General features: G+C 43.0%; 1 protein-coding gene across 1 annotated transcript in view; it reads right to left on the bottom strand.

Moving 5' to 3' along the window:
• Nucleotides 1-12,198, bottom strand: part of LOC133350366 (troponin I, slow skeletal muscle-like) — a 64,279-nt gene extending 52,081 nt beyond the window's left edge. The window contains exon 1 of the mRNA XM_061564673.1: nucleotides 11,790-12,198. Within this exon, the coding sequence (XP_061420657.1) occupies nucleotides 11,790-11,909 (120 nt within the window). The 5' untranslated portion in view covers nucleotides 11,910-12,198. The remainder of the gene's footprint in view (nucleotides 1-11,789) is intronic.
• Between the last annotated feature and the right edge of the window lie 1,114 nt (nucleotides 12,199-13,312).

Below are 13,312 nucleotides of genomic sequence, written 5' to 3'. Positions count from 1 at the left end.
AATGAAAGTTTTAAAATAGTTTATAGTTTGAGATGATGATGGAGACATGTCAGTTCCCAAACTGACCAGATGTATGTATATTTACCTACGAGTGCCATTTCCATTGCAAAGAAAGATTTTAAAGTAGCTCCAGCTTTTGTTTCATTGGAATTTAACCCTTTGCTCCCCGTCGCCGAGGATATCCAATATCTACTCCATAGGTCCACGCCAGCGGCACTGGCAGTAAAAAACAACGTTTATCGCGGTTAACCTTTGGCATGACTGCACAGGTATGGAGCTGGACAACAGTAAGTGAGCTCGAGTGCGGAAATCTACGGCAGCTATGGCTGTGTTGTTTTATCCACGGATCCTCCCATGCAAATGCATGGGAGGATCAGGACACCTTCTTCCACTATTGCCTCTCATCCTTTCCTCCCTCGTCCCTTGCTTAGCTCTTTTAGCTCCTCTTCCATTTTCGGATATCAGGGTCACAGACTACAGCGTTTTTAACCCTCATTGCTGTACTTCGCCATTCTTTACTTCTTGCGCTGCTGGAAAACCTAACTAAAAGATAAAGAAACAAAAAATTGCAGGGAAAGTGAGTGGCAAACGCAAGCTATTGCTCATGTTGATTGTGGTGGTGGTGATGATGGTGAAACAGGTGTTTCTGTAATGTCCTTGCAAGTATTTCTGTCCACTTTGAGTCAGTTACTATTTGTGAAGAAGGCCATATAATGTATTATTCTGTTGATGAGACCCGGAAGGTTGATACCAGTCCAGATGTTGGCTACTTAAGCAATTGCTGCTTGATGATATTCGTCTGGAGGCTAATAGGCTGATGGACAAAAATATATATATATTTTATTTAACATGGAGAGATGGGATTTAATGTCTGTTCATCATTTATGCATTACCCAGGATCCATAACTGCAACAGATATTGTTCATACAATAATGCTGCTTTGTGCTGATGCACACGCTGTTGCTTAAATGTATGCATCCCGTTAAAAGAGCAAATGGAAACAGTTACATTTTTTTAAATAGGTCTGATTGCTGATGAAATTCATGAAGTTCAAATCCAGTCGACGGTTTTTCTCTGCATAAACAAATGCTGTTGGCTAAATATTGGTCCTTACTGTCCACAAACTGATGAGACAATGTTGACAGTTAACAGGGTGGTGCCTTAAAAACACTTTGAAGGAAATTGATAGCTGAACAGTTTTGATTTGATATATGAAGAGTGCATTTTTTCGAAAATTGTGCTCATGCACTACTGTCGCTGTGGTGCCTATATTTATTTTGGCTTTGTTTCCCCATTTTCATGTTATATCCACTCTCGTTGCTGTGGGTATTTATTATTCCCATTTAAAGTTATAGCTGTGCTATTCAACTCTGGCTAGATACCCAATCTAAAATTCGGTGCTTGGATGGATAGCAAAGTGTTAGTTTGCACAATCTCATTTCACATTGGTTCTGCAGTAACCGCATGTGGTTATTGCCTTGACAGTTAACAATGTCTACGGAATAAAACATCTGTTTTTGTGCCAAAGGCTTATTTTAACAGAGGAATAGCAGCAAAACTACATAAACTATCTCCTGAAGCTGTCTCATGGCCAGCAGACATTGACGTTGGCATTTAGCTCCTGAACAAATTGCCAAATGCACAGAGTAGAAATTCACAGGGCACGTGATTTAAAAGCAGTTCTGTTCAAGGTGCACGATACGTCCTTTGTGTTGCACCCTCATATTCCCCACTAGTGGCTCACGTGCAACCTTTTCTTTGCTTTGTCATCTTCAGAGATAGTTTGCATTGTATCATTCAACCAGCATCTCTGATCACTAATATTATAGGGTATTCAGACAGAATGGGTAACTTACAAATGTATATCAACACTGAGGCTGTTTGCAAACTGAACACAATCAGCCACCAGTCCACAAATATACAATGTCCGTAATACAGAATGAAAAAGCTGTCATTGCACGAAACATTTAGTTTATAATGAGAATGTCAGAGTCTCAGAAGTGTCAAACGAATCATGTTATTCCTTGTAAAGCATTGTGTTCTAAAAGCACATTGATCGTAATGTGTAAACATATAACTTATAGCTTAATTTCTAGAATTGAAAGTGTTTTTATGTTTCATTGGAGGAACCCCATGCAAGGAGCAGGAATCCTACAGATGCTGTACCCAGCCCAGCCCTCACGAAAGTGGTGCTAAAGACGACCCAAACAATTGCCGCCCTATCTCAATCATTTCGCTTCTCATCGAGATCTTTGAGAAGATCTCAAGTCACAAATGTAATCGCAGAACATGCCCTAATCCATCCTGAGCAATCTGGCTTGCTTAGGAAAAGCAATTTGGCTTTCGAGAAAAAATATAGCACATCCGCCGTGGTCTTCGATACTTCTGACCCTATCTACAAGAGTCTTGAATCTCATAGTCAACTTGTATAAAGAATTTGACACTGTGGATTACGCTGCACTGTTCCAAATGCTGAAATGCCCACATTTTGTGGATTGTGCAATTACACTGGATTTGTAACTGCTTATCTGACCGATTTTAAATTGTCTCCATTCAGACCTCAGGGCTCTGTGTTTTGGCCCTGTCATGTTTTGTCTGTACTGTACATCAATAATCTAGGCATCTCTAATATGCACATTGACATTACGATTTTTAGCTGATGACACGGCTATGATGGCGCCTGGAAATTCCATGGCGGAATTACAAAATAAACAGGACTTCCATTATCTTCAACTTCAACATAATGCCCCATAAAACAGATCCTCAGCACAAAAAACAACGACGTTGACTTTTTCTCCAGCTGCCCCAAACATGTTGCCCTACCTCCTGCCCATATTTGATGATTGTGACATCATCTGCCACCTGGCTTCCGGAATCTACCTTAAATCAACTCATTATATTCCACCACTCCGCTCTCCATTTTTCCATTGACACCCACTATAGAACTAAAAATCTCAACCTGTACATTTACTCAAATCTCTCCTCCCGAGGATATCCGGAGAGACCATCATTAGGCTGTCTTTAACCTACTCGTCTTCTTTATGAAGGCCACCAATTAATGAATGGACCACTTGCGCCTCTGACTCCCTCTGCCCACATACTTAGACATTATCATAGGCCTGTGTGTCTCGAGAGACATTTTTTTGCGCCTTACGAGGTCAGCTGTAGGTTTTGCAGCGCCTAGAATGACTTAGTAGGCCAATCCTTGAGTGACAATCCTTGCCACAGCAATTGCAAGGGAATGCGGTGGCAGCTCCCGAGGTGTTTGTTGCTTTTTCTTTACGTCGATCCCTCTTGGTCTGCCAAGCCGTGTATATTTTCCCCTCGCCTCTCCCGAGGCCCGTTTTCACAGCCTGCTGCCAGCTGAGTCGGTCGCCGGCAGTTTTCTCAGTCATTTTTATGTCACAGCTCTTCATGTCCCGTTTACGGACATCTTTGAAGCGCAGGACTGGGCGACCAGTGGCCCCTGTGCCTGATGTCAGCTCGCCGTACAAGACATCCTTGGGTATTCTGCCATTCTGCATGCGACGCACATGTTCAAGCCATTCCAGGTGCCTATGACTGAGTAGAGAATACATGTTTTGTCTGTACTGTACATGGTGAATGTTGGCCAAGTTGAGGACTGAGGTGTTGGGAATGCGATCTTGCCATCTGACACCGACGATGTTGCTGAGACATCAGAGGTGGAATGTGTTTAGTCGATGTTCTTGATGGGCGTATGTTGTCCAGGACTCAGACCCATAGAGGAGGGTGCTAAGGACACAGGCCCGATACACCTGCACTTTGGTGTTGAGCGTTAGGAATTTGTTCTCCCACACTTTTTTGGTCAACCTGAACATAGCTGTAGATGCCTTTCCAAAGCGCGTTTCAATCTCTGTGACAAGGAACAAATGCAGGTGATGGTGGAACCCAAGTAGGTGAAGCCCTGAACAGCTTCCAGGGTGTAGCTGCCAATGATTATGGAAGGGGTGTCTCTGACATCCTGGCCAATGACATTGGTCTTTTTCAGACTGATTGTCAGGCCAAAGTTGTTGCAGGCATTGGTAAGGTGGTCGATGAGTGTCTGCAGACCTTGTTCTGGGTGAGCTGTCAGCGCGGCATCATCAGCGAATAGGAGTTATCTGATGAGGACGTTGCGGACTTTGGTTTTGAACCTGAGACAGCCAAGGTTGAAGAGTTTGCCATCAGATCTTGTATGGAGAAAGACTCCCTCTTCTGCTGTCCCAGAGACATGTGTGAGCATACGTGAGAAAAAGATGCCAAACAGTGTTGGGGCAAGCACGCACCCCTGCTTTACACCGCTGAGTATGAGTATGGAAATTCCTCTGAGGTGGTGCCGCTGTCCTGTATTGTTCCTTTCATGTTCTCATGAAGGAGATGACTGCCAGCAGCTTCGGTGGGCAGCCGATCACTTTGAGGAGTTTGAAGAGGCCTCCCCTCCTCATGAGGTCAAAGGCTTTTGTAAGATCAATGAATGCCAAATACAGGTGCATTCTCTGTTCTCGGCATTTCTCCTGTAGCTGACGCAAGGAGAAGGGCATGTCAATCATGGACCTTCCTGCTCAGAAGTCGCACTGCGCCTCAGGATACGTCCTCTCAGCTCGTATCTGTAACCTGCTGAGGACCACACGGGCAAAGGTTTTCCCCACGATGGTTAGGCATTGCTCCTTCTTCCCAGCACTGGCAAATCAGTTCATGGAGTTTTGTGAGGATGGCAGGTTTCGCACATTTCAGTACCTCAGGTGTGATGCCGTCCTGTCCCGGGGACTTGCTGCTGGCTAGTGAGTTCATGGCGTTGATGTTTGGACCAAAGGCTGTCTTGATGCCTTCATACATGGCACGGATATTACCAGTGTCAGAGGCGAGTTGGATCCTACTGCTGAGGTTCAGCCAGTAGTTGTTGGCGCAGCATTTGATGGTCGTTTGAGCTGCACTGCAGGTAGCTTTCAGAGCCCTTAATGATCCTGTACTTGCGACTTGCTTGTACTTCAGGAGCGCCATGCGCTTGGCTTGGATAATGGGTTCCAATGTCGCCAGGTGTTCCTTAAACCAGTCTGTGTTCCGCCTTGTCTGCTTACCGAAGGTATTGATGGCTGCATTGAAGATGGCGTCTCTGATTTTCGCCCACTTTGTCTCCACGCTTCCATCTGGTGTGTCGTGTAGGGACTGCTCAAGGCTGTGCTGGAATGATTGAGTGAGCTATGGGAGGGAGGTATTGGCAGAGTTGATGCGTAGGTAGTGCTTGTGTTTGAGGCGGTGTATTTTTTTGGGCGTAGTCTGACCTTGCAGGATACCAGCGAGTGATCGGTGTCACAGACTGCATTGTGGCAGCTGCGTGTGATGAGTACCGAGTTGAGGAGGGCTCATCGGGTGATGACGAGGTCCAGTTGGTGCCAATTAAGAGACCTTGGATCTCACCATGATACTTTAAGGCATGGGTTTGTGAGAAAGAATGAGGTTGTGATACAGAGATTGTGGTATGAACAACTGGCATTCATCTTTCCGATGCAATAATAGCCAAGGCATGCGGGTCACACGTCGTGGTCAGCCCCAACAATTGCATTAAAGTCTCCCAACAGAAACACGTGCTCAGAGCAGGGGATTTTGCGAATAATATTGTGAAGCTCTTCATAGAACTAGTCATGAATCTCCGGAGGTGAATAGAGCGTTGGGGCGTAGACACTCAGGATGTTTACATGGCCAGAAGCAGTGAGCAGTCTCATGAGCAGAATCCGCTCGGAGCCTGCGGTCGGTGGTCCTATCATGCCAAGGAGTGTGTTTTTGACGGCGAACCCAACACCATGTTGACTTGGTTCGTTCTGCTGTTGGCCTTGCCAGTAGAAAGTCTAGACACTCTCTCGTAATGAGTCACTGCAGTACTGCAATATCCACATGTAGTCTCGCCAGCTCCCTGTCAATAACTGCAGTCTTGCGGATGTCCTCAATCTGCAATAGATCTTCAGAGAGTCCAAAACACATTGTACGTACATTCCAGCTTGCAAAATGAAGGGCGGTTTTGTGCCGCTGTGCGTCACAAAACCACCTGAGAGGCCCACTCCTGATTGTCTGTAGGGGTTTACTCCCTTAGCCATTGACTCTCCCGAGACACTCACAAGGCAGTGAGAGGACCACGTGACCCTGGGAGGGGCCGTGACCAGTTACTAACAGCCGGGCCAGCTGTGCCTGGGACTCGTCTAAAGCAGGGTCGTCACGCCCTGAGGTAGTTTATCGCAAATTACTAAATATTCCTTTTGATAAAATGTTCTTGGGTAAATATAATTTCCGCGTTGCTGTTGCACATGTATGAAACACCTTTGCCGCTCATCAACAGCTTGTTTCCCTCGCTTCACCCCCCCTCTTTACGTCCCCATTAGTCCAAAACACAGAAACATCCTTGGACCTATGCTTAATGTTTTTTTTTCTGACACCACTTGCCCCCACATGTTTGCACTCTCTTTTTTTCTCTGTCTGTGTGTTTATATCACTGTTAACCTAGCATACAGAGATTACTTGCATATGCACCTCTTGCTGTCATATATTCGCACTTTTTGGATGCATGTGTTTCATTTACGACTGTCAAACACCTCGTTTGTTAGTTGTGACATATGCTTACCCTGTACTGGTTCTCTACTATAGTGATGTTTTTTTGTTGTTTCTGTGCTCACTGAGCACGGATCTCCCCCTTGAAAAAATGCCAGGAAACTGGCTAAACGGGACCATCCATGTAAACTTAAATTCAACGCTGTAATTATCTTTTGGGGTTTTTATTGTGACCTTGTATTAAATTTGAATGTGATAATGGAAAGCAAGATACCAATTTGCCTGAAGAGGAACATTTTAAATCAATGCATATTACCTGCTATGACGTAAGGATCAGACACATGGCCACAAAAAAATGCAAATGGTACTAAAGCTGAAAATTGTGCAAAACAGCATGGAGAGGTGCATCCTGGGAACATGGATCAGGGAAGAAATGCAAATGAGAGACATCATCTTGACTGTTAAGGAAAGTGGGTTTAGGCAGGACAGATTGCTCCAAGGGTCGACAGCCAATGATCGAAACTGATATTGGAATTGCTGCCAAAGGAGAGGATTTTGCCAAGAGGTTAACCGCTGTGACGATGGACTAATGAGATCAGCTCAAGGGGCGACACGGTGGCGAGATGTTAACTACCTGAGCTGGTGTACAGGAGGTCGTGGGTTCGATTCCAACCCTGACGCCTGTATATTTGGAGCTTGCATGTCTCTCTCCCCGTGGTCTCAGATATTTTTCTTCGGGTCCTTTAGTTTTTCCCTTCACATTTAGAAACATGCATTTATAGTTTTTTGGCCGCTATAGCATTCCACGTGATAAGCCACTTAATTGAGCGATCATTTGTGGCTAGGTGGCTTCTAAAAAAAGAGATATATATAACCCAGTTGGGCTCACCTAGTAAAATAAAAATTCAATAATAGTAAACTAGTCTCAAGTACAGGCGTAGTATAGGTTGTGGCACGACACAACTATGAGGATGTCATCGGCATTGTGGGGAGATAATTTATCGAGCACTGGCTAATGACAATAAAATATTATTTCTATTTATTGCTGGTAAACACCTCAATAATGTAATTACATCTCATTCATGTCTTAATGGAGAGAGTGGATATATAAAAAACCAGAAGTTAAAAAGTGAACGTATTACTGAGTGAATAAGACGAATAATGACAACTTAAAATGTTAATAAATCAGTGATGGAAGCATGATAAATGAAAAATCTAATTTAATATTGGTGTTTTCAACTCGTGCCCTAGGGTAGGAGCAGGATTTCTGATGCTTTCAAAGAATGTTTGTGGAGCTGTCTTTGTGGGGGTGTGGGAGCAAAAGGATTTACCGTCATTCATCCAATCTCACCCCCAACCTGATCACTCATATCCCTGGGCAGCGCTGCGATTAAGCTGCCCTCTTCAGCATTCATGAAGCCTCTCACATAATACACATACAGATCCTCTTTAGTATGACTCACACGCAGCAGTCATGAGCATATAATTGAACACTTCAAAACTGGGCTAAAATATTAAGTGTGTCCACAACAATATGCCTAGATATGTTTTTTGTTTCGAGATTGATGTATTTTTAATGTCTTCCAACGTTCAACTTGTGCATGTGATGCGTGGATTTATAAGCGATTTATAACGCAATCATGTATTTACCATAGTGGCACGGGGGTTAGCACACCACACTATGGACCTGGTAACCTGAGTTTGATACCTGGCCGGCTGCAGTGAGAATGAGTGACAAAAGTAATGTCATAATTGGTTCTTTACCCTTCTATCTGGCAACAAAACTGACACCTTTTTGCAAGGAGTCATGTTTGCATAGACCGCAATACCTGCAGTCATAAATACAAACAAAAGACATAACTCTGATGTGCACTGTCCTTGAAGTTGATTGGTCCACAACCGAGACAGCTTTCCTTCGAGCCTAGTCTCATATGGGTTGGACCAGATGACGCCAAAAGGCGCACAACTCAAGGACAATGCACCATCAGAGTATGAGAGCTCGGGGGTAAAGAACCAATTATCATATTTTTACTGGCAAATGAGGTCCCCATAGAAAAGTAAAGTCCTAATCGATCCTTGCTCGGCATCCCTCCACACCAACCCGTACTGACCATTGGTGTGAGGTATGGTTAAATAACCCCACTGATAACCGACACAGTGCAATCAGTAGTGGATTGACAAAGGGCTGTAATTGAAAAAAAGTAAATTTCGCCAATAGCGAGGGATGGTCTAAGATTTATATTATCCGAAGCTCAAATGCTTTATTATGTTTCACGTATTTTTTTTTTTATCAGATTTAAATTATTCTGAGGTACGTTTGCCACTTCATACCATCCATCTAAATGTCAACAATAAAACGCGTACATTTTATTACTCACAATTCTCTCGATGTATAGTTTTCTCTTTTAGGTCACCAGAACATTTCTAGAAACTCTTTGGGTCTCGACTTGATTTCGTCCCTCTATCATCGTGCTTCCCAAAAGACGTTTTTATTTACATATCCCGCGACACTCACTCACTCGCTCGAGTGCCACACCGCTCGCCCAACTCGCCACTGACGGGGGAGCTGAGAGGGCCCAGGGGATGGGTGGGTAAGGGAGGCTGCCTGCTGCCGTTGCTCATGCGCCTATGGCAGCCAATGGATGAGGCTGGGATCGGCCACTGAACGACACGGAAAGTTTGTCGCCTGGCCTGGCTTGCAAAGAGTGCTGTTGTGAGGTGCTTTTCTTGCCGAAAACTCCGAAAACACCGCGGCACACCTGGTACTTGTGAGGCACTGTGCTAATGCTTCGCGTGCACTGTAACGGACCGCTATGATATACTATATATCAAGGCCATAATTATAATATATATTGTGAGGGACACATCCTCCCTAATATTCAAATATGCTGAAAATGTCCCCCACCCCCAATATATTGCTATAAAATAGATTTCTGTTTATATGATTGTGGTTATGGCTGTACTTTATGAATCCCTAATCTCTGCCATTGCATACAATGAAACAAGAAAAGCTTAAAAAGAAAAAACAGCAATGTAATACAATACACTATTAGACATTATTGTAAAAAATAAATAAAAAGTCCATCCTATGTGTTAGTGAATTTACATTTTAGACAGGAAATTCGTTTTCAAATTAATATTTTTTTTCTGGGAGGGGGACCCCCAGACCCCCTGGAAAATTTGGTCCCCCCCCAATATTGACTCCATGGCTGCGGCCTTGCTAGATATGATATAATATATACAATATACTTGTTATACACACACGACTGCTTTGAAATTATATTGAACATTGTCAACAGATTAATGGGGGACTCCTTTGAGTCCTAAAATCACAATAAACCAAAATAACGTTAAATGTTCTCTTAATGAATTCGCGAGAGTTAGAGCTGCTGGGTCATCGTTGAAGCAGGAGAGGAGACATTCTATAGGACCCCGCTGCATCACGGCCGACATTCCTCAGCTGAGCCAGCGACAGGTCACATGATGTACTTGTTGCGCTTCGTCATGTCTACGTGCAGCCCTCGATCGATCAGCTGTTGGACGGAGGCCCCCCCCCCCCCCACGCCTTTCGATCGGTCGTGGGAGGTTGTTTGAGAAGTGTTTGTTATTTGTTGAAAAGTATTTTCGTGAGGCTTTAGGCCTGCGGCAAAAAATGTGGTTAGAGCTCAGCGAGTGCAGCCCAATGTTGTGTCCAGTTTAACACATAGGCTTTCGCGACCAATAGTTATTCATAATAAACGTTTTTGGGTTAGATCGTGTTGTTTATAAATGTGTAGTAACCCTCCACCACCCGACACGGCCAATCAGCTATGGCATTGTGAGAGCGGTGGATGGGATGGGGAGCTGTAATTTTGGCAAAACTTTGGACGAATCCTCCAGATGTAATGTGGCAATGCGTTTCTATGCATGTGCATGGACAAGGAATTTCTTCACGAAACTGTATGCAAAACGTGATCAGTTTACCTTACGATACAGTATGCGGAATCCACGCGAAACATTTTACTATTCTGCTGGCACTCCAGAAGTCAGTCAGCTTTGAAGAAAAAATTAAGGACATAGAGGCTCAAGCAGCCGTGTTGGCTGCGGGCCATCATCAAGGTCCTACCGTATCTGTGTAGATGTAATGGCACTCTTTGCCAAGAAGTGGAAGAGGTGGAGCGCAAAGGAGGAGGAGAGCGGGGTGATTGAGGCGAGGAATAGGTAATACATGATAATGTGTTGGGGACACGTTCACTTTACATGAAGCTGTTGTACAGCAGCTACCCATGCGTGTCCTGCACCACGAGTCTATTTACACGACTTTGCCTTGGCTCTGGAAGTAGTGCAGATGTCACGTAAGTAAGACATCTTTTTAGATTTTCCAGTAAACTGGGGATTTTGTCGCATTTTAAGCAAAGACAAAACCTACAATATAACAAGAGGCAATTACATAAATATTGATTGTTAAAAACACACAACGGAACCATTTATAGTTTATAATTTCTCTTTTTTTGCTGTAAATCATTGTTTTAGTAGCCTATGAGTGTCACAAAATTAGACAATTGCACCAGCATAATTCCATCATAATGAACCGGATTGGTGTGACATGTCAACATTTTCACGCAAATTGTATTACAATGTATTGGTACTGGCAGTAGCGTGATTTCTCTGATTAACACATTGTAATTGAGCAGAGATGCCATTCTCATTCAATAAATCTGAAACTTAAAATACCAGAATCTTGAAAAACACAAATCTCAAAATGTGATATGTTATCTATTCAAAGTCATTCCTCAGACTCCGTGAACTTTAAGTGAACATTATATTTTACATTTTCCTCGATGTCATTTAAATAAAAAAGAGAAAACATTAACCTTCATTTTTGACAACTTGTGTTTCAACATTTATATTGAAAGGGTATCTTTGTCAGTGAATGTGAGTTATACAATACACCATAAAAAAACCCACAACTGTTCCACGTGACAACAACCTACATTTAAGCATCCAATGCGTGGATATGTAAAATAAAATAAAACTCATTTAGATTTTGAAAAAACTGTTCGCATTTTTCACTCGATAAAGAAATTCCTTTATGCGTTCCAAAGCGTCGTTTCCTCTTCTTTCACCCATTAAAGCATCTTGATCGTTTCTGTATTTTACAATACGTTAGTGTCCATCTAGCGTCCGAACACTGACCGTAAATATAAATACCACAGGCTGAAATACATGATGACGAACAGGAGGGAGCAGCCACAGAACAACAGTACAACCTGTAAGTCACGGTACGTTGTTTTTAGTGTGCTTTTCTCCGAACGGGATGGCGATTTCAAGACGTCCAGGCACTTGCCTTCCTCCAGATATCTCGCGTTGCTGTTAGCAGCTGGCAGCATGCTTGTTACTGCGTAAATCAAGCTAGACGGATTGGCACATTACGCAAGCGCATCAAAATTGCGATCCAGGCAGGCTCGGAGGTCATGGATGATGCCGCAGTATGTTTTAATGCAATGCAAATGGCATGAAATGGTCAGAGGGTCCACATGTCTGAAAACACACAAAAACATGTTAATGCTTAAAAACATGGCATTTACGGTTGGAACATAAATGGCATGTTTGTTGCAAAACCCACAATTGGTCATATTAGTATGAGCAACACTTAACAGGTGACGTTTATGGCAATGGTCCATCTTCACAGCACACATACTCTAAAGAAGGATCATTGCGCGTTGTATATTTGTCCTGTTCAGGCCACAGCGTTATTGAGGAATGCGTTGAGGGTTTTTCTCACTCGTGCTTGTGTGCACAACTCCCAACGCCGTATCGCCAAATAATTTACACGGTATTTGCATGATTGACGAAAAGCATTTGTACACGCGAAATGTGTTTAAAAATGAATCTATTCCGTAAAAAAAAACATTAGTGGAGACAGATGTTACGAAAATATTACTTACTTGGTCTCCGCTACGAGATGGAAAGACAAAGAAAACACGTCTTGGTTAAACAGACGTTTGACATTTCAATAAAACTCCTTTACCAAAGTCAAAGATATCACAACTTTTTTACGAATTTAAAATATGACTGACCTATACGGTGCACTAATACAACAGGCTGGGCGTGCACAAGCATGCAGTGGTGAATGTAAAGTTAAAGTGGATTAAAAAAAATCTTCACTGGAAAAAGGTAATAAAATGTAGTTTGGGTATCACAGTCACGAAATAAAGGTTATAATATACATACAATCATATAATACTAGCAGCCAGACACGATTACACCTGGTTGTCTTATCACACTTGGTTGTCTATTGCATCGCATCAAGGGAGTTTCTTCGTCATCTGCACAACCATAATTGTGTCACTTAATTTGGTACATTTCAGCAATGAGCACTAAACATGTTCGGTTTGCCAGGAAATACATTTTTCAAGGCAAATAATAAAAGTCAGTATTTTTTGTCAGTTTATAAACGGTACACAACTGATGCTACATCTTCTGGAGGCCGCTCCCTGACACGAGGTGGCGTTGCACCGTTCGCCGCAAGACTTCCATACAAGAAATATGTTCATGGCGTGACCCCAATAGCACGACTGCAAAATAATTGGGGGAATAAGAGAAAAAAATTCGATAGATGAAAAAAGAAATTTCTTCAATTGAATGCGTTTAAATACATTTGTGGAGTGTCGTTAGATTAAATGTGCTCCATTTTTTTTAATACGCATACTGTATATAAAGTGCTACTACATGTTAAACCCATTTGTATGCATCAGTTTGTCAAAGCTTGGCCAATGTCGGCTATCTCAGT

This window comes from Lethenteron reissneri, chromosome 33 (assembly GCF_015708825.2).
Source record: "Lethenteron reissneri isolate LAM-NWPU_2019-01 chromosome 33, ASM1570882v1, whole genome shotgun sequence".
In the NCBI taxonomy this organism is placed as follows: domain Eukaryota; kingdom Metazoa; phylum Chordata; class Hyperoartia; order Petromyzontiformes; family Petromyzontidae; genus Lethenteron; species Lethenteron reissneri.
This window is presented reverse-complemented; position numbering and strand designations above follow the sequence as displayed.